General features: G+C 48.2%; 2 protein-coding genes and 1 pseudogene across 2 annotated transcripts; all 3 read left to right on the forward strand.

The window, feature by feature from the left end:
• The first annotated feature begins 926 nt into the window (after nucleotides 1–926).
• LOC128940113 (olfactory receptor 6Y1-like) lies at nucleotides 927–2,760 on the forward strand. Its single transcript, XM_054281409.1, has 2 exons — nucleotides 927–1,840; nucleotides 2,679–2,760. Exons 1-2 carry the CDS (start codon nucleotides 927–929, stop codon nucleotides 2,758–2,760), a joined length of 996 nt encoding a protein of 331 aa, XP_054137384.1.
• A 3,484-nt stretch (nucleotides 2,761–6,244) lies between these two features.
• On the forward strand, nucleotides 6,245–7,189 carry LOC128940114 (olfactory receptor 12-like). The gene has a single exon (XM_054281411.1). It carries the CDS (start codon nucleotides 6,248–6,250, stop codon nucleotides 7,187–7,189), a length of 942 nt encoding a protein of 313 aa, XP_054137386.1. The 5' UTR covers nucleotides 6,245–6,247.
• Nucleotides 7,190–8,992: 1,803 nt separating this feature from the next.
• Nucleotides 8,993–13,397, forward strand: LOC128940211 (epimerase family protein SDR39U1-like; annotated as a pseudogene).
• Nucleotides 13,398–18,485: the final 5,088 nt, after the last annotated feature.

Below are 18,485 nucleotides of genomic sequence, written 5' to 3' on the forward strand. Positions count from 1 at the left end.
ACATATCAGTCCACATTTCAGCTGTTCCCTACTGATCACATTCTGCAGCACCAGTGGATTCACACTACAGGAGGTTGAGAACAGTTTTGTTTTTAACAGCACAGGCTGAGCCACTCTTATTTTTGAAGGATTAATCTGAGGTAGCTGCAAACAAACCAGACCTAAAATTGGAATTTGCTTGTACTTATGCTGTATCTGAGATCTCTGTGTACCATCTCCATAGATTTGTGTAGATGCAAGTGTGCTCAGAGCCAGATACAGAAACCTTTAGTGGGCTCTTTCAGATGTATTTGGAGAGGTTTTTTATTTTAAAAATGAATATATCCTTATGCTGCTTCACATTTCTCTTACAGTTCCTGGGATATATATGATAGAACTTTAGAAATGTTTAGATGTAGAAACTAAAGCATTGGAAATGTGAATGTCTGTCTATAAGCTCATAACCTGTCACTTCTTTATACTGGATGGAAAATATATTAGCATCAGTCATCATTTGTCTAAGGTGAGATTTGTAATGTGTATTTATCTCCATGAAATGTCAATTTGTAATGTATATTTATCTCCATGAAATGTAAACTTAAAAGCATGTATTAATTTTTAAAGTGAAAAAAATCTGAATTGAGCAGATAAACTCCACAAAGTTTTGTAATGTATATTTATCTCCATGAAATGTCAATTTGTAATGTGTGTTTATCTCCATGAAATGTAAATTTAAAAGCATGTTTTAATTTCTAAAATGAAAAAAATTCTGAAATGAGCAGATAAATTTCACAAAGTTCATTTCTAAAAACCCAGCAAAAAATGTCTGAACTTTTACAGAGTCTTTAAGTGGTGGTGTAACTTATGGCTATGAATTTAAGCCTGGTAGTTAGGTGTGATTGCATTAATTTATTGCAGGTGGATAAGGTTCATCTTTCTTCTACAGAATGGGTGGGAGGAATGAAACCAAAGTCATGTATTTCTTTCTCCTGGGTTTTCCTACCACTGGTGAACAGCAGCTGCTTCTCTTCTCTGCTTTACTTCTGGCTTATTTATTAACTGTGTTGGAAAACTTCCTCATCATTCTCATCATCCAAAATAACCACAGCCTGCAAAAACCCATGTATTTTTTCCTAGGGAATCTGTCTTTTTTAGAGATCTGGTATGTCTCTGCCATTGAGCCAAAGATGATCAGAGATGTCCTGTCCCATGACAAAAGGATTTCATTCCAGGGCTGCATGGCACAGCTGCATTTCTTTGTGACTTTTGTTTGCACTGAGGACGTCCTGCTGGCCGTGATGGCCTTCGACCGCTTCGTGGCCATCTGCAAACCCCTCAGGTACGCCCTGATCATGAGCCCCAAGCTCTGTGCTCAGCTGGTGGCTGCCTGCTGGATGTGTGGCTTGGCCACCTCTTCCATCAAGCTGGGCTTCATAGCCAGCCTCTCCTTCTGCGACGTGGACAAAATCAATCATTATTTCTGTGACATTTCCCCCCTCCTGAACATCTCCTGCAGCGATTCCTCTTTGGCCGAGCTCGTGGACTTCACCTTGGCCCTGCTGGTCATCATGCTGCCTCTGTGCGCTGTGGTGGCCTCCTACATCTGCATCCTCTTCACTGTGCTGAAGATTCCTTCTTCCCAGGGGAGGCAGAAGGCTTTTTCCACCTGCAGCTCCCACCTGACCGTGGTGGTTTTGTTCTACTCCACCACTCTTTTCACCTGCGCCCACCCCAAGCTCATGTACACCTATCGTGCCAACAAGCTGGTGTCACTCCTGTACACGGCGGTTGTGCCACTTCTGAATCCTCTCATCTACTGCCTTAGAAACAAAGAGGTCAGGGTTGCCATGAGGAGGACTTTTACTTGCAGAAGAGACACCAAAGAAATCAACTGAAGGGGCTTTGCTCATGAAGATCAACGGCAGCGCTGAGGAGATGAAGTCAGGAGGTCCAAACCTTAATCCGTGCAACCACCACTCATATTTATTGAACTAAACCTTGATATATTTATGTATATACTATGGTTTTGACTCGAGATGTGTGGGTTTGGGGTTTTTTTGCTTGTTTTCCTCCTAAGAATCAATGCTGTCACCTTTTCTTAAAAGTCTCCAACTGAATGACTGCTGTTTTTAAAGGTGTTTGGAAATGCTGGAAAATAAAGCCCAGATTTGTTTGCTCTAAATGGAACAGAGTCCAGAAAACACTGTAAATGCATGTGAAAATCAGTTATGTGTGATTTATTTAGTTCAAGATTTTGTGATTATCCCTTGAGAGAAATAGGCAGCAGCAAAGGATGGGTAATTGTAACATTCTTAGATTCCTGGTGTAGGATAAAAAGAACCATCCTCTGATGAAGAAAATGTTTCTAATATGGCATTAGAGAAGGTATAATGTGAATATTCACATGGTACAGCTGCATTGTGACTTGGCCTCTGTCTCAGCTCCACAACTCCTTCCTGAGTTTTTAATTTAAATTTTGCAAGGTTTGAAGTTCCTTTAATGCAGTGATTTGCCTATACACATTGACTGGTTTTAAAGCCCTGATCTGAAGTGATTGTTTTGAAATAATTTTAGGAAAATCCTTCAAATACACTGGGAAGAGGATTATCATCCAATTATTATGGGGTTTATGTACACTAATAATAATATTGTTAGATAACCTGAAAAAAAAATAATTCATAATTTATTCAACAGAGGAGGTACCTTAGGGAAGGAGAGAACACAGAAAAGTCTTACACAAACACAAACCTTTTGAGAATGCAAGTTCCCTCTTGCATCTAAGCTTATTTCTGGAAATTTTCCTAATAAACACTTTCACAAATTCAAGTACTTTTAAAGTACTGTAAATAAGTCACTACCCACAAGTTAAGAAGGTAAAAACAAAGTCCAATCTCAGCTTTTGGGAAACTTTCTCTTAATCTCACTCTCTGCGTGCAGATGAGAGAAACTGATAGGAATGTATGCAAATGTAAGATAGTCTGGGTTTAGAAGGCACTGATCAATTGTCAGTCACAAAATATGGGAAGCCATTATATCAAGAACAGAAACATCTATTTCATGCAGATTTATTTAAAACCACGTGCCAAAACAAAGAAAATTTAATATAGTTTGCTGTAACTAAATGGGACGCTCCTGTGCTGAGAAGAATGCAAATTTGCTTTTTGAAAGACAGCCATGTCCTAGGGTGTGTGAGATACCCAAACAGGAGTTGTGAGATGTTTTTCCCTTCCTGGGGTGATTGCTGCACCCCACAGCAGTGTTCCCTTAGAGGCTGGGCCCTCACCTGAACCAGATTTCTCAGTTTTAGAGGTGAGCACACTCCTGGAGTCAGAGAAGAAAACACATTTAGTGAAAACTTGCTTCTGTTTAGAGAGGAGAACCATTATTGCTTGGGGAGAAGGCAAGGGTGTCTGTTCTATTTTGATAATCTGGAAGAGGTTTTACAGTGACTTCTGTGAGCCAGAGAGAAGGTTGAGAAGGGGATCCATGTTTACCCCTGAAAGAATTTCCTACCAAAGTCCTTGACATAGAAATCAAGAAAGAAAGCAGGATAAATAAGACAAACCTGCAGCTGCCTCTTCCAATGAACACTTCATTTGTCTTTTGTGACCAATGAGTAAAGTGTAAACTTATGAGTTTTATAACAATGCATAAAAAGCATGCATGCCATAATAAAAACAGTTTGAAGCCTTCTAAAAATGGAATGTGGCTTTGTGTTGTCTCTGTCTCAACTACAACAGAAGGAAGCATATTCTAATGGTTAATGAGAATCTTGATTAGGTCCACAGTGTTTTGCTGAGCAGAAAAAAAATCTACAAGAGGCAGGAAGGGTTCTGCATAAGAAGCAGTGAAAAAAGTAGGGGTAGAAGACGCGCAGAAACAGCTTTACACTTTATTGCTTGTGTTTGTTATTTTATCTCTTCTATCCCTTATAGTTTTCTACTTTTGCAGGCAAATAAAAATGGCACAAGGGAAAAATATCTCATTTGAGATTTCAGATGTTTGCTGTGAAGGTCCAGGACTGTGGAAACTGAATCCCTGGGTTTTTTTATGTACACTTATTAAAGTATACATAAGCAACATGCTAAGGAGAATGCTCTTAGAAGCAGTCAGAGGAAAAACCAGTGATGTATTGATTACAAGAGAAAAGTCAGCTGAGTAGAAAAAATGTTCAGTATTTTTGGCAATGTGTTCAAGAAACCTGAATTCCAAAAAACCAAACCTGGCTTCAATAACTGTGTCACAAGGTATGTGTATTGTGGTGTGTGAAATCTGAGTTTTGCTTTGTTAAATGGGATGATAGAATTGGATTAAAAGTTTCTGTTTTCTCTTTTTTCTCATTATATAGAATGTAGTAATTATGTATACAGTTAGTTCTTCTGGAAATTAAATACATTATCAGGAAGACAGTTTTTAATGTGTCTGCATTTAGACTTTTTGTTTGATCAATCAAGGGACAGATAGATCCAGAGACTTCTCAGGTGAATCAAAAATCTTCCTTTCTCACTGGCTAAAAAAGTATCTGCAGCATCTTCATTCTTAGCTGAGGTGTTTACCTTCTTTAAAAAGCCATTAAATTAAGCAGTAGTAATTGTTATTTCAACAAAACAATTTCGGATAGGATGTAGGATATCCTTCAATGGACAATATGTTTGATTATCATTAAATTGTTTCATAAGTTTACATGTATTACACTAAAATCATTGATGCTTACACATAAAACCAGAACAAAAATAAGAATTTAAAAATAAGGTCAATTACATATGCCAGGACCACACAGCTGTTGAATGCCTGACCACAATGACACAAGATTTTGATGTTTTTACATTATTGTGGACAAAAGTATCTCTTTTTTTCTTATTCTCTTCTGGCTTGCTTTATTATTTTTTTATCAAAACCAGCTACTTCTAAGGGACAGTTTTTCCCCTGTTTTGAACAGGTAGGGTGAGACTAGAAGGATCACACTGTGGATGCATCTATTTCTCTCTTTTGACAATAAGGGAAGGCTTAGGAATTGTGAAAGTTGTAGACAACAACCTTGGAAAGGCTTTGAGTGATACTTGACCTGACTGCCTAAACCTGAGCTCTCTGCACACAAAAATCCCCAGGAAAACTCACTAAATATTTAATGAGCAAGGTTATGCAAAGAGAAATTCTTTCTCCAAATTTATTTCCCTTTCCTAAGACTCGTGGGTAAATAAGAAAAAAGGATTAAATAGAACAAAGGATTAAATATATTTAATACCTTCTGAGGGTACCTAGAGGTGAGGCCACATTTCAAGGACCACGGAGGGATAGCTGGAGAAATTGTTAAAAATTAATTCAATGCTTTTAAAATATTAAGTATATGCTGGTTAAGAAAAATTATCTAATGGAAATGACAGCAAAGCAAATAAAATACCATTTCTGTCACTCAGCTTTTTAAAAAATAATAGACATGAAATTTTTTTAAACTATTATCTAAATGAATACATTTCTTGGCTCATATATTTACAATTGTTTTGCATCACCTGAAGCAGCATTTTTCCTGTTCTTTTGTTTAGGGGAGAGCAATCTTGTGGGTTAGTTGCAGTCTTAGGGTGAGATTATTTTCTGCCAGTTAAATCTGAAATAGGTCTTCAACTGTAGAATGGAATGTCTGTTTCTAGTTGGTCGTAAAGTTTATTAAATTAAATTAGGTTGGATAAGCTGCATGCAGAATGTTTCTTTATACTGAAGATAATATTACAGGATTATTAGCTTACAAATTACCCTGTAGTAGTTGACAAAAACTGGCAGATATGATATATAATTAATTTTAGAATTTTTCCAGATATCTATTTAATTTTATTAATTAATAATTATTTTATAATAATATAACTACAATCAATATACTGTTGATTATATGTCATATATAGTATATATTACATAATATATACTATATATATAGTATTATAGTCATAATAATATTTATATTTATTGATTTATTATCAATATTTATTAGTCATATTAATACTTATTTTAATATATTTATATATTTAATTAATTATATATAATATTATCATTTATTTTATTCTTAGTTATATAGTATTTACATTATATTAATATTTTTAAATATTTTGTATTGTTTATATTATTTTACATAATGTATATAATTTACAATTAATTTTATTAATTTATATTTCTTATGTTTCATGTATTTCATTGTTTGTCTTCTTCTTCTACAATTGCTTCTCCAGGCAAAGTATCTGCAATCCACTCCATCCTAATTTCCTTTTGGAAAGCCAAGATGGAAAACCACACCAGGATAAGTGAGTTCATTTTGGTGGGGTTCAAATCCCACCCAGGATCCCAAGTCCTTCTCTCAGTTCTCTTCTCCACAATGTACTTTGTCACTGTGGTGGGAAACATCTGCATGATCCTCATCATCAGGATGGAGCCCAAGCTGCACACCCCAATGTACTTCTTCCTGGGGAACCTGTCCACCTTGGACATCTGCTATTCCTCTGCCATCACTCCCAGGGCAGCCCTGGCATTCTTGCTGGGCAGAAGGAGCATTTCCTATGCTGGCTGTGCTTCCCAAATGTTCTTCTTCTCTCTCTTTGGCACAACAGAAGCTTTTTTCCTGGCTGTGATGGCTTATGATCGCTTCACTGCCATCTGCAACCCGCTGCTCTACCAGGTGGTTATGAGCAGAAGGCTTTGTGTGCTCATGGTGGTGGGCTCCTATCTGTCACGCTGCATCAACTGCACCATCCAGACAGGCTTCACCTTCAGCCTGTCCTTCTGTGGGCACAGAGAAATCAAGCACTTCTTCTGTGAAGTTGCTGCAGTGATCCACGCCTCCTGCTCCAACACCCTTGTCAACCAGCTCGTAATGCTGGCTGTGTGTGGACCAATAATTGTGGGCACTGCCCTGGTGGTTTTTGTCTCCTATGCTTATATCATCGTCACAATCATCCAAATGCCTTCAGCAGAAAGCAGGCACAAGGCCTTCTCCACCTGCTCGTCTCACATGGTGACAATCTGCTTGTTCTTTGGGACAGTGTTCTTCATGTATGCTCAGCCTGGAGCTGCATCCTCACCCAGCAAGAGCAACATCATCTCCATCCTCTACACTGTTGTTATTCCCATGCTGAACCCTTTCATTTACACCCTCAGAAACAGGGAGGTAAAAGGGGCTCTGAAAAAACAGTTAAAAAGGAAAGGGTTTTTTAAGCACCATTCCTGAAGCTGAGAATGAGCACGGGGTCCAATTTGTAAAATAAAGGACATCAGGACCTGAATGTGAAATAAAGGACAGGATGTAAAATTAAGGACATCAGGACCTGCTTTCAAGAGTCTTTTGTGTTTCTAGATGGTCAGTAAAAGCAGGATATATAAACAAATCTATGACAATCTAGTAATTGTTATTTCAACTAAACAATTTTTCATAGGATGTAGGATATCCTTCAATGGGCAATATGTTTGATTTCTATGAAATTATTTCATAGGTTTACATCAATTACACTTAAATCATTGATGCTTACCCATAAAACCAGAATAAAAATAAGAATTTAAAGGTAAGGTCAATTAAGTAAGCCAAGACCACACATCTGTTAAATGGCTGATCACAGTGACACACAATTTTGACATTTTCTTTTACATTCTTGTGAACAAAAGTATCTCTTTTTTCCCCGATTTTTCTCTGGCCAGCTTTATTCCTTTTCTAGAGCAGATGAAAGTGAGGTTTCATTTAACCGTAATTAGATATTTACAATCCATCTGACCTGTAATTTAGAGGCCTCTTACAGCCATTCAAAAGATACCAGCATTTTAAAGCCATAATTAACACGATGGGTTGGACAATTTGAAGAGTACCTAAGTGTACTGAACATGTAAAATAGGACAGAAAATTCAGATTCTGGCAGCAGAATCTGCTGCCACACCTAAGTGTACTGAACATGTAAAATAGGACACAAACAGATTCTGGCACTTATTTCTGGAACACAGCCAGTTCAGGTGGAGGCATTCTCACTCTGCACATCCACAGCTAAATTAAGTCAGACAAGAGTGAAGCACAGAGATGTGTCTCTGCAAATAGCTCTTAAAACTCAAATATCCAAGCTGGCTCCTCGTAGAAAACGCATTTCTTCTTTTCTTAACCACAGGATATGGCACTTTCATAGAGCTGGTGGCCAGAGGGATGAGGAGAGCTGTGGTTGCTCAGTGAAGCAAGGGAGACACCACTCCTGGAAGTGCCCAAAAAGAGACAGGACACAGCACTTGGTGCCATGATTTAGCTCATGGTGATGTTCAGTCAAACACAACAATCCTGGAGGTATTTTCCAACTTTAATGGTTCTGTGACTGAGTGACAGACTGGGGCTGGGGGAAGGATGATGGATGATGGATGGATGGATGGATGGATGGATGGATGGATGGATCATGGATGGATGGATGGATGGATGGATGATGGATGGATGGATGGATGGATGGATGGATGATGGATGGATGGATGGATGATGGATGGATGGATGGATGGATGGATGGATGATGGATGGATGGATGGATGATGGATGGATGGATGATGGATGGATGGATGGATGATGGATGGATGGATGGATCCATGGATGGATGGATGATGGATGGATGGATGGATGGATGGATGGATGAGGGATGGATGGATGGATGGATGGATGGATGGATGGATGGAGGGATGGATGGATGGAGGGATGAGGGATGGATGGATGGATGGATGGATGGATGATGGATGTCCCCTCAGCCCCGCTCTGCTCTGTTCCCTGAGTGCCCCCTCAGCCCCTGGGCCCAGGCGGTTCCCGAGTGTCCCCTCAGCCCCGGGCCGCTCCCCGTGTCCCCAGTCCGGTTCCAGCCCGGTTCCAGCCCGGTTCCAGCCCGGTTCGCCGCCCATTCCCGAGCACGGCCCCGGCGCTGGGATGCGCTGGCCCTTTAAGGGCCTCCGCGCCGCTAGGGGGCGCCGTGCGCGGAGGGGGGGGCGCAAGCGCCGTGGGCGCTGCTCGGCGCATGCGCGGCGCGGCAATGCGGGTGGTGGTGGGTGAGTGCGGGGCTGGGGGAGCGGGGCTGTGAGGGAGCGGCGGACAGAGAGAGCGGGGTGTGAGGGTGCAGGGCCCAGAGAGAACGGGGCGTGAGGGTGCAGGGGCCAGAGAGAACGGGGCGTGAGGGTGCAGGGGCAAGAGAGAACGGGGCCCGTGAGGGAGCAGGGGCCAGAGAGAACGGGGCGTGAGGGTGCAGGGCCCAGAGAGAACGGGGCCGTGAGGGAGCGGCGGACAGAGAGAGAGCGGGGCCGTGAGCGAGCGGGAACCGTGAGGGTGCGGAGTCCGTGAGGGAGCGGAGGTCTGAGGGAACAGGGCCCGTGAGGGAGGGGTGACCTGAGAGAGCGGCGGTCTGAAGGTCTGAAGCGGGGGCCGTGAGGGAGCGAGCCCGTGAGGGAGCGGGGGCCCTGATGGAGCGGAGGCCCTGAGGAAGCGGGGCCATGAGGGAGCCGCGGCCTCAGGGAACGGGGGTCTCAGGGTGCGGGGCCGTGAGGGAGCGGCGGACAGAGAGAGCGAGGCCCGTGGAGGTGCGGGTGCCTGTGGGAGCAGGTCCGTAAGGGAGCGGGTCCCGTGAGGGAGCGGGAGTGTTGAGCGGAACGGAGTTTTGGAGAAGGGCCAGGCGGGCCTGGGTTGTGGGTGCTGCCCGCTGGGTTGGAGCCAAGCCGCCGCTTCCTCCCTGGCTATGGGAGCTGGCCATGAGGGCGGGCGGTGCTGCGGTGATGCAGCCCCAGGCATGGGCCGCCTCTGCTGCAGAGGGGTGATGGCACAGCAACACAGCCCTGATGTTGTCTCTCTAACCAGGTGGTGGGACGGGCTTCGTGGGCAGAGCCCTGACCCAGCTGCTGCGGAGCCCAGGGCACCAAGTGACCCATGTGTCACGAACAGGGGGCACGGATCGGATCAGCTGGGTATGAAATGAGAGCTGTCACAGCAGGGCGAGTGTGACAGGGCTGAGAAACCAGGCTGCGTGCCATGGCTTTCCATGGCATGGAGGGGAGGTCTGGCTCCTCTGGATGTCCTTTTGCTGGGTGTTCCATGGGTCACAGTCATTAGAATGGGTACTGCTGTAGCTCCAAGAAACAAAATCTTCTCCATTCGTGCTGTCTCTGCAAATGCCAGGAAGAAACTGGGTGAAGTTCTTGGGAGCCTGCTCTGCTTATTTGCAGGGAAGGCTTGATCAGAGGGGTGGCCTGATTTGTCATGTCTGTCACTCCTGCCCAGGAGGAGCTGTCCCACTCCGGGCTGCCCCTGTGCGAAGCTGTGGTCAACTTGGCTGGTGAAAATGTCCTCAACCCTTTCCGCAGGTAACTTGATGTTCCATAGTGCTCTTGGGATAATGTGGAGTGAAGACAGGCTAGTGTTGTCAGCGAATGTGGAAAGGGAGGAAACAACATGACCAGGAATCTCTTGGGTTGACATTTGCACCCTCAAGTACCCAGAGCATTTCTGTGGGCCTGGAAGGTGCTGAGAGACCTTTGGAAGAAAAGTTCCCTCCTGCATCTACAGCTGGAGGCCAGAAACATTAGTTCCACATTTCCAAAAGGAGACTGGGTGGCATGCCTGCATGCAAAGTTTGACTTCTGGGAGGAGCACCAGCTTTGCTGTCTAGCTCCTTTGCTGACTTTGTCTGAAGGCAGTCCAAACCCTTCAGTCTTGTAAGGGTTAGAGCCACCATCTCCCAGAGTTCCTCTGCCTTTGTGCTGTAAGATGACATGTCCTCCCTTTGCTCTGAGGTGAGGGGAGTTCCTGTGACTTCTCCTTGATGCCTTGTGCAGGCTGCCCTAGAACAGAGACTGGACAGAGCTCCAGAATAAAGCAGGGATTAATTAGGAGGATGCATGGATCCACCTTGGACAGCACAGGGCTACACCCAAGATGAACCAGAATGGTCACAAAATGCCCCACTGGTCACAGGGTCTCTCACTTTATAAGCTCTGCTCCATTTGCATATTGGAGTTAATTGTCCAATTACAGAATAATGAAGGGATTTATTCAAAGGATCTCCTCCATGGATCCACCTTGGGCACTACAAGAGCCCAGCCAGGGCTGCACCCAAGGTGAACCAAAATGGCCACAAAATTAACACAAAATGGTCCCAAAATGAACCAAAATGGTCACAAAATGCACGACAATGCTCATGAGGTCTCTCACTTTTATAAGTTCCTCTCCATTTGCATATTGGAGTTAATTGTCCAATTCCAGGTTTGGCCCATGCAGTCCCATCCTTGTTTTTCCCTCTCCAGCCCACGCTGTTTGTGCTCTTGGCCTGAGATTTGGCTCATTTGTCCTTGGTCCCCAGCTGGAGCAGGAATTGTTTTGTCTCCCTGCTCTGTGCACAGAGCTCACCATCCCCTAATAGAAGCCCAGAGCCACCCACTAAAGCAACAGAGAACCTGAGAAATATAAAAACTAAAACCTGAGGCATCACCCTGTGCGTGTGAGCTGGTGTTGGCTGGGTCCCCCTTGGTGGCAGTCCTGTGAGGTGTTTGATCCCTGGCTCTCCCTTTCCCAGGTGGAATGATGCCTTCTGCAGGGAGGTCGTCAGCAGCCGGGTGGAGACCACGAAGGCCTTGGCCAAAGCCATCGGTGCTGCTGAGCAGCCTCCCCGTGCCTGGGTCCTCGTCACTGGCGTAGGTATTGGTTGGGCCTGGCCAAGACAGCACTCGTGCTGACCTGGAGAGGCCTTGCCTGCAGACAGTTCCTCAGGAGCACCTTCTTGCCTTGAAATGTCAGCTGTATTGCTATCAGTGTCACTGTGTTTAGGCAAGCCTTGATAAGCTTTTAGTGCTGCCGGAGAGGAATTTGGCTCCCTGTGCTTTGTCTAGGGCAGTTCTGTGTTTTCCTGTGAAAGCCTTTAGGCATCCTGTAGAATCAATTTGTGTCAGTAAGGCCTTCTGCATAATCTCCAACTTCCTGCTTGCTGCAGTCTTTAAAGCTGAGGTTTATCTTTAAAGCTGCCATGGTTTAAACCTTCCAGCCAGCTCAGTGTGTTGTTTGTAGGCCTGTTTGGGTTTTGGGGCTGCCTGAGTGTTAGTGCATCCTGCTGAACCTGTAGAGCACATTGGTAGTTCAAAAACTTGTCAGGATCAGAGACCCTGAGCTGTTCTCGTGAGGATATCCCTGGTGGAGTGATCAAGCTCACAGAATCCCAGAATGGTCTGGGTTGGAAGGTGCCCTAAATCCAATCCAGTTCCATGGCAGGGACACCTTCCACTGTCCCAGGGTGCTCCAAACCCCATCCAGCCTGGCCTTGGACACTTCCAGGGATCCAGGGGCAGCCACAGCTGCTCTGGGCACCCTGTGCCAGGGCGTCCCCACCCTCACAGGGTAGATTTCCTTCCTAGCAGCCAGTCTAAACTGACTTTAAATTTGAAGCAATTCCCCCTTGTCCTTGGCACTTCAGGCCCTTGTAGGCTCTCTCCAGCTTTCTTGTAGGCTCCCCTCAGGTCTTGGAATGTTGCAATTAGGTCTCTTTTCCGGGCTGAACAATCCCAGTTCTCTCAGCCTTTCCTCACAGGAGTTCTGGGCTCCTGGAGGCAGAGAAGGTCTGATGGGAAAGGGGGGCTTGGTGTGATCATTCAACCCTGACCCCCTTTCTGCTGTCACCCTGCAGGTTTTTACCGGCCCAGCCCCACAGCTGAGTACACTGAAGACAGTGCAGGAGGGGATTTTGACTTCTTCTCACACCTGGTGAGCTCGTGGGAGGCTGCAGCTCTCATCCCTGGGAGCCCAACTCGTGGTGTTGTGGTGAGATCAGGTGAGATGGGGCATTGTGGTTATTAATGGGGATTGCTTTACTGCTGGGAAGAGCTGGGTAAAGGGCATCAGTTCTTCTCTCTTCCCTTGTTGGGGTGCTGTTCCAGCCAGCCCCTTAAGGATTCTCCTGCTTGTTGGTGTGGGTGTGAAGGGGGTTTTGCCCTCTGGCAGCAGCACCTGGTGTCACTCTGTTCTCCCCACAGGTGTGGTGCTGGGCCGAGATGGCGGCGCAATCTCCCAGATGCTCTTGCCTTTCCGCCTGGGACTCGGAGGCCCCATGGGCTCTGGACTGCAGCCCTTCCCGTGGATCCACATCCAGGACCTGGCTGGGATCGTGTGTCACGCCCTGGAGACGGAGTCAGTGCGAGGCGTCCTCAACGGCGTTGCCCCGTCCTCACCTGGCACCTCCAATGGCACCTTTGCCAGGAGCTGGCGGCAGCCCTGGGGCGCCCGGCGCTGCTGCCGGTGCCCGCCTGGGCCGTGCGGGCTCTCTTTGGGGCAGAGAGGGCGGCCATGCTGCTGGAGGGACAGAGGGTGCTGCCCAAACGCACCCTGGAGAGCGGCTACCGCTTCACCTTCCCTGAGCTGCCTGCTGCTCTCAAGGACATTGTGGCTTGAGGCCTTCCCACTTGGGCTGGGCTCTGTTTGTGTGAGCTCTCTGCTCTGCCCCAAGGGGATAATGGCATGGATTGAAGGGCTCTCCTCCTCACCACAACACATCCTCCACTCTTCTCTTGTGCTCCCTGGCCTTGAGATGAGCTCCGGCTGCCTGGGGTAACCTCTGAGCCTGTGTTTGTGCCCAGCTGCTGATCTGCTCTCTTGCTGTTCTCCAGCTTACACAACTCTTCTACAGAGTCAGGGAGAAATAATGGACATGGAACAAGGCAGAGAGCTGAACAGCATGCCAGTGCTGAGCGTCGAGCCCAAGGAGCCTTCAGTGGGAGATGGTGAAAGTGTGACGCTTGTGGTTGCCCTGACCCTGAGCACTGAGGGTGATGTCAGCAGCCTGGACAGTTCCAGAACAAATTCACATCCCCCTCAGAATCTCTTGGGGAATGAAGGCAAAACAAGCGCTCATGACCTGAGGGCCAAGGTCAAGAAGAAGCTGCACAAGGCTAAAAGCATCAAGACTGCCAAAAGCAATGTGGTGAAAAAGACACCCTCAAGCTGGCATCAGGAGAAAATGGAGTCACGTTTATACTGGCAAGGATCAAAGGCTTCAGCGGTAGCTGGTGGTTTAAAACGTGGTGATGATACTTTCATGTCTGCCCCACACAGAGATGAGGAGGAAGATCCAGCTGCCAGCAAGCACTACATCAAGAGACACAAATGGCACAAGAAGCAGGATAGGCAGTATGGGGTTGGATATAATCATCTTTTCTACCAGGTTTCAGAGCCTGTGAAAGTGGAGCGAAGGTCCAGATCTGACCAGGGTCTAAACAAGAATCTGGATTTTCTCTCTGACCTGTTGATTGGGAGCCGCCCCGCTGCGAGCAGGAGAGGAACAGCCACAGCTGAAGAGAAGCATTCCTCTATAGGCAGGCACCTCCTGATGATGCCTGACACCACACAGGAGGAAGACTCCATGTTCCTCAACAAACCTGTGAGGCCCCAAAGTCCAGACCTTGCGCCAGTTCCAAAAGGACGGGAAACCAACGTTGATCATCCCCGGCCGCTGCAGGAGGCACACAAAGGCCTGCGAGCATTCACGGCCCACGTGGAGCGAGCCCTGAACAGGGAGTGCAGCCTGCCCCAGCTCAAGCACGCCTGTGCCAGGATGGTCATGAAGACCAGGCTGCTTCTAAAGCTGCTCACTGAGAGGCAAGAGAACCAGGGAGCCTATGATCCCATGGGCCAGTGTCGTCTGCAAGAGAGGATGATCATTCATATGGCCGTGGACAATGGCAAGGGACACACACGGAAGGTAGGAGAGCTGCTGGGCACTGCTGCACGTGTCCTTCTGGGCAAAGGAGAATGGAAGGATCAATCCTTTTACCTGCGTGATCTTCGTTTCCTCACAGCGCAAACTAGGAGTTGTGGTGTACATGGTCAAGTTTGTGCTTTTGCTGCTTTTCTTCATCTTCGTTTTCCTGATCCTGAAGTGGATCTTCCACGTAAGCCAATTTCTTGTTTGACACAGAGCTGTCTGCCTTGTAGCTGGAGTGCCCAGGGGACAAGCCCCATGTGCCACTGCAGATGGCCCTGCATGTGCTGGCTACCACAGGAGATGTTGTTCCAAGCCTGGAGCTTGTGGCAGCATCCACAGCAGCCAGCTCAGCAGGGTCCAGCCTGCCTGAGGGAAGCTTGTCCTGCCTCCTGTCCCGGCTCTCCCCAGCTTTGCTTTGCTCTCCTGCCTTCAGCCACACAGCAATGAGAGCTTTTGCCCTCTCCTGTTTGGCCGAATATTACAGGAAAACTGATGTTGCAAATCTCTCATTTTCCTTCCCTAGAAGCGCTCTCAACATTGTGAACTTGAGTCCAAACTCTGCGACAGTGTGAATTTGTGTCTGAGAAGGTAACTGCTCCCTGCCCCTGCCACTGCTGTGCCACCGAGGGTCTTTCCCGTGCAGAGCAGCTCCTCCTGGGGCCCCGCAGCCGCGCAGGAGCCGCTGCCCAGGACTCTCCCGGCTGTGTTTCCAACACGTCGCGTTTGGGGCAGCCCCGGGCAAGCGGCTCCTGAGCGGCAGCGCTGGGCACGGCCGGGGGCTCCCAGCCCAACCAGCCTTTGCCACGCCAGCGCTGGGATGGATGTCTGGTGTGCTCCTGAGTTTCTATGAGCACCTGCAATGCCTCTGTGTTTCCAGAACAGTCTCCTCTGCTGATGGCTCTGCCCTATTTCTCCCCGTTCCCTCCCCACAGTGGCTGCTGAAGAACTCACTCCCATCCTCTCCACTTGCCTTTTGCATGCAGGGCTCATTCTCTGCATTGCCAGCCATTGCCATCCCTGCTGGGGCTCCCCATCTTCCTTGGGCTCTGCTGGCACAGCCCCGAGCAGGGAGAGGTGCTGGCACCTGCTGCAGCCCTCCCTGGCCAGACCTCCCTGCTCACAGAGTGGGAGCTGGGAGCTCTGGGCATGGGGTGGCCAGAAGCCTTTTTGTCCCCATTCACCTCGCTCGCTCCATTGCTTTGCAGCGTTGGAAACGCCCCTTCCCAACTCCTCCAGCGGCTGCTGCCCACACAGGGCAGAGCACAGGCAGCCCGGTTGCCCACAGCCTCCATCACCAGCTGCCTTCTCTCTTTAACCCTATTTTCCCTTTCTGATTTTTTCAGGCTCTCTGTAATACTGTGACAGAGATGGAGGAAGGATAGCGAGATACTGAATGTAGAAGAGAAAAGGGCAGACAGCTCCCTTGTGACTTGCTCCTGTTCCCAGTCCGGTCAAGATGCTTCCCCAACCTGTTCCCCTTGCTATTCTCTGTTCAGGAAGTCGTAATTGCCATGGCTTCAGAGCCTCAGGGATGCCTATCAATCCCATAGATAAGCATCCCAGGAAGAGGCATAGTGTGAAGAACTAAGGTGGAAGACTCCGAAAAATTTACTGGGATGCCAGCAATTTTTTACTTCCCATTTTAGCTGAGGCTCTCCTTGGATGCCGTTTCATTGGTTGCTGTTATTTCCATGGATGCTGTTTCATTGGTTGTGATTGTTTCCTTGGATGCTTTTTCCTTGGCTGTTATTTTCTTGCTGCCCCTGCTGAGGGAAGGCCGGAGGGTGCTGCAGGCAAGCACAAGCTCTGGACACCCAGAGGAGGCATCTCAGGGTTTTCCTCTTCCCTTGTGGCAATGTTTCCCCCTGCATTCACTAGAAATAAAGTTTCTTCTTGTTCCTCCTGGTGTTGCTGTTGTATTTGTAAAAGCAGTTTCTGTTCCCCCTATGGATTTGGCTAAATTCAGTTTGAGATTGATGTGGGTTCACCCCAGCCAGATGCTGGTCACTCCCAAAGCTGCTCATTCACTCCTCTCTGCAGCTGGACAGACGGGAGGAATATTAACAAAGGTTCATGAGTTAGGGACCAGGAGAAAACACTCATCAAATACCATCAAGTACAAAACAGGCTTGACTTAATGATATTAAATGAATTTATTACTAACACAATCAGAGCAGGATAATAGGAAATAAAAGAAGCCCTTAAAAACACCTTCCCCTCACCCCTCCCTCCTTCCCAGCACTATTGCCTACACCAGCAGCACAAGGAGACAGGGAATGGGGGTTATTCCCCGGCTCTCAGAGAGCAGATCTATCACCCTGCTGCACCACGGGGCTCCTCCCATGAGAGACAGTTCTCCAGGAACTTCTCCAATGTGGCTCCATCCCACCAACAGCAGCTCACTGCAAACTTCTGCAGCATCAGTCCGTCCCACAGGCAACGTTCCTCCCAGAGCTGCTGCGGCATGGGTCACTCTCCCACAGGTGCAGTCCTGCAAGGACAGGCTGCTCCAGCCTGGGAGCAGGGCCCCTCTCTCCACAGCTCTCCCACAGGATCACAGCCTCCTGCAGGCATCCAGCTGCTCTGCTGCAGGGCTCCTGCACAGCATGCAGGTGAATCTCTGCTGCCCCGTGCATCCCTGCGGGCTGCAGCAGCACTGCTGCCCCACCATGGTCTCCCCAATGCCTGCAGAGGAATCTCAGCTCTGGAGCCTGGAGGATCTCCTCAGCCTCAGTCTGCACTGCCCGTGGAGCCTGCAGGTGGTTCTCCTCACATGTGCTCACTACTGCTTTTCTCTAGTCCAAATTAAAATTGTGTCACAACTTGATTTTGCTTTCTTCTGAAATCTGTTACCACAGAGGTCTAATGGCCATTTCTACTTGGGCCAGCCTTGAGAAGGTGCCAGAACCTTCCGTCATGTCTGGCAGAGCCAATGCCAGTGGGCTCCAGGGTGGACATCCACATTTAGGAGCCACCAGGGATTGGTTCAGGTGGACATTTTGTGGAAGCTGGAAGCTTCCAGCAGCTTCTAACAGAAGGAATTTTCTTGACTCCATGCCCAGGACTGGAGGCCGCCCTGGCCCCAGCGCTGCCGCAGCCGCCCCGGCCCGAGCTGTTGTCCCGCGCGTTTCCCCTCGGCCGGGGCGGCCGCTGCCGGAGCCGCCGCCCGGAGCCGGAGCTGCCCGTGCGGCGGAGCGGCCGCGCTTCCCGGCCGGGCCGGGCCGCCTCTCTGGCCGCTGCTTGCGGGGCCGTGCCGGCCTTGCCCGAGCTGCCCGCGGCTCCCTTTGCACGGCGCTCGCTGCCGGGGCCGGCGCGCTCAGGCGGAGCTGCCGCCGCTCAGGCTCCCGGCGCTTCCCGCCATTGCCGCTGCGGCTCCCTCAGCCTCTGCCGGCGGCCATGCCCACACTGCCCGCCTTTCGGCAAGCTCCCCGCGCCCTCCCAGCGCCAGGCGGCCTTTGGCCCCGCCTGCCTGCCGCCTGCCCACCAAAGGCGCTCTCAGCGCTCCGCACAAGTGGAGAGGAGAAAAAGGACAGCGAAAGGCTCATGACTTTACAGAAAGGGAGGGAGAGATGCCTCCACGGTCACGGACACAACGGATAGAACTTGGGGATATTCATTACATTTATTACCCATAAAATCAGAGCAGGATAATGAGAAGCAAAATAAATTTCAACAGCACCTGTGGCCCCAAAGCCATGCCAAAACTTGGCCACACCGACCTAGTACAGATGGGAATGGCTTCACAGTGACACAGGGCAGGCTTAGATCTTGTGTTCAGGAGAAATCCTTCCC

Source organism: Melozone crissalis, unplaced genomic scaffold (assembly GCF_028551555.1).
Source record: "Melozone crissalis strain CALT ecotype California unplaced genomic scaffold, PUWL_Pcris_2 ptg000032l_1, whole genome shotgun sequence".
In the NCBI taxonomy this organism is placed as follows: domain Eukaryota; kingdom Metazoa; phylum Chordata; class Aves; order Passeriformes; family Passerellidae; genus Melozone; species Melozone crissalis.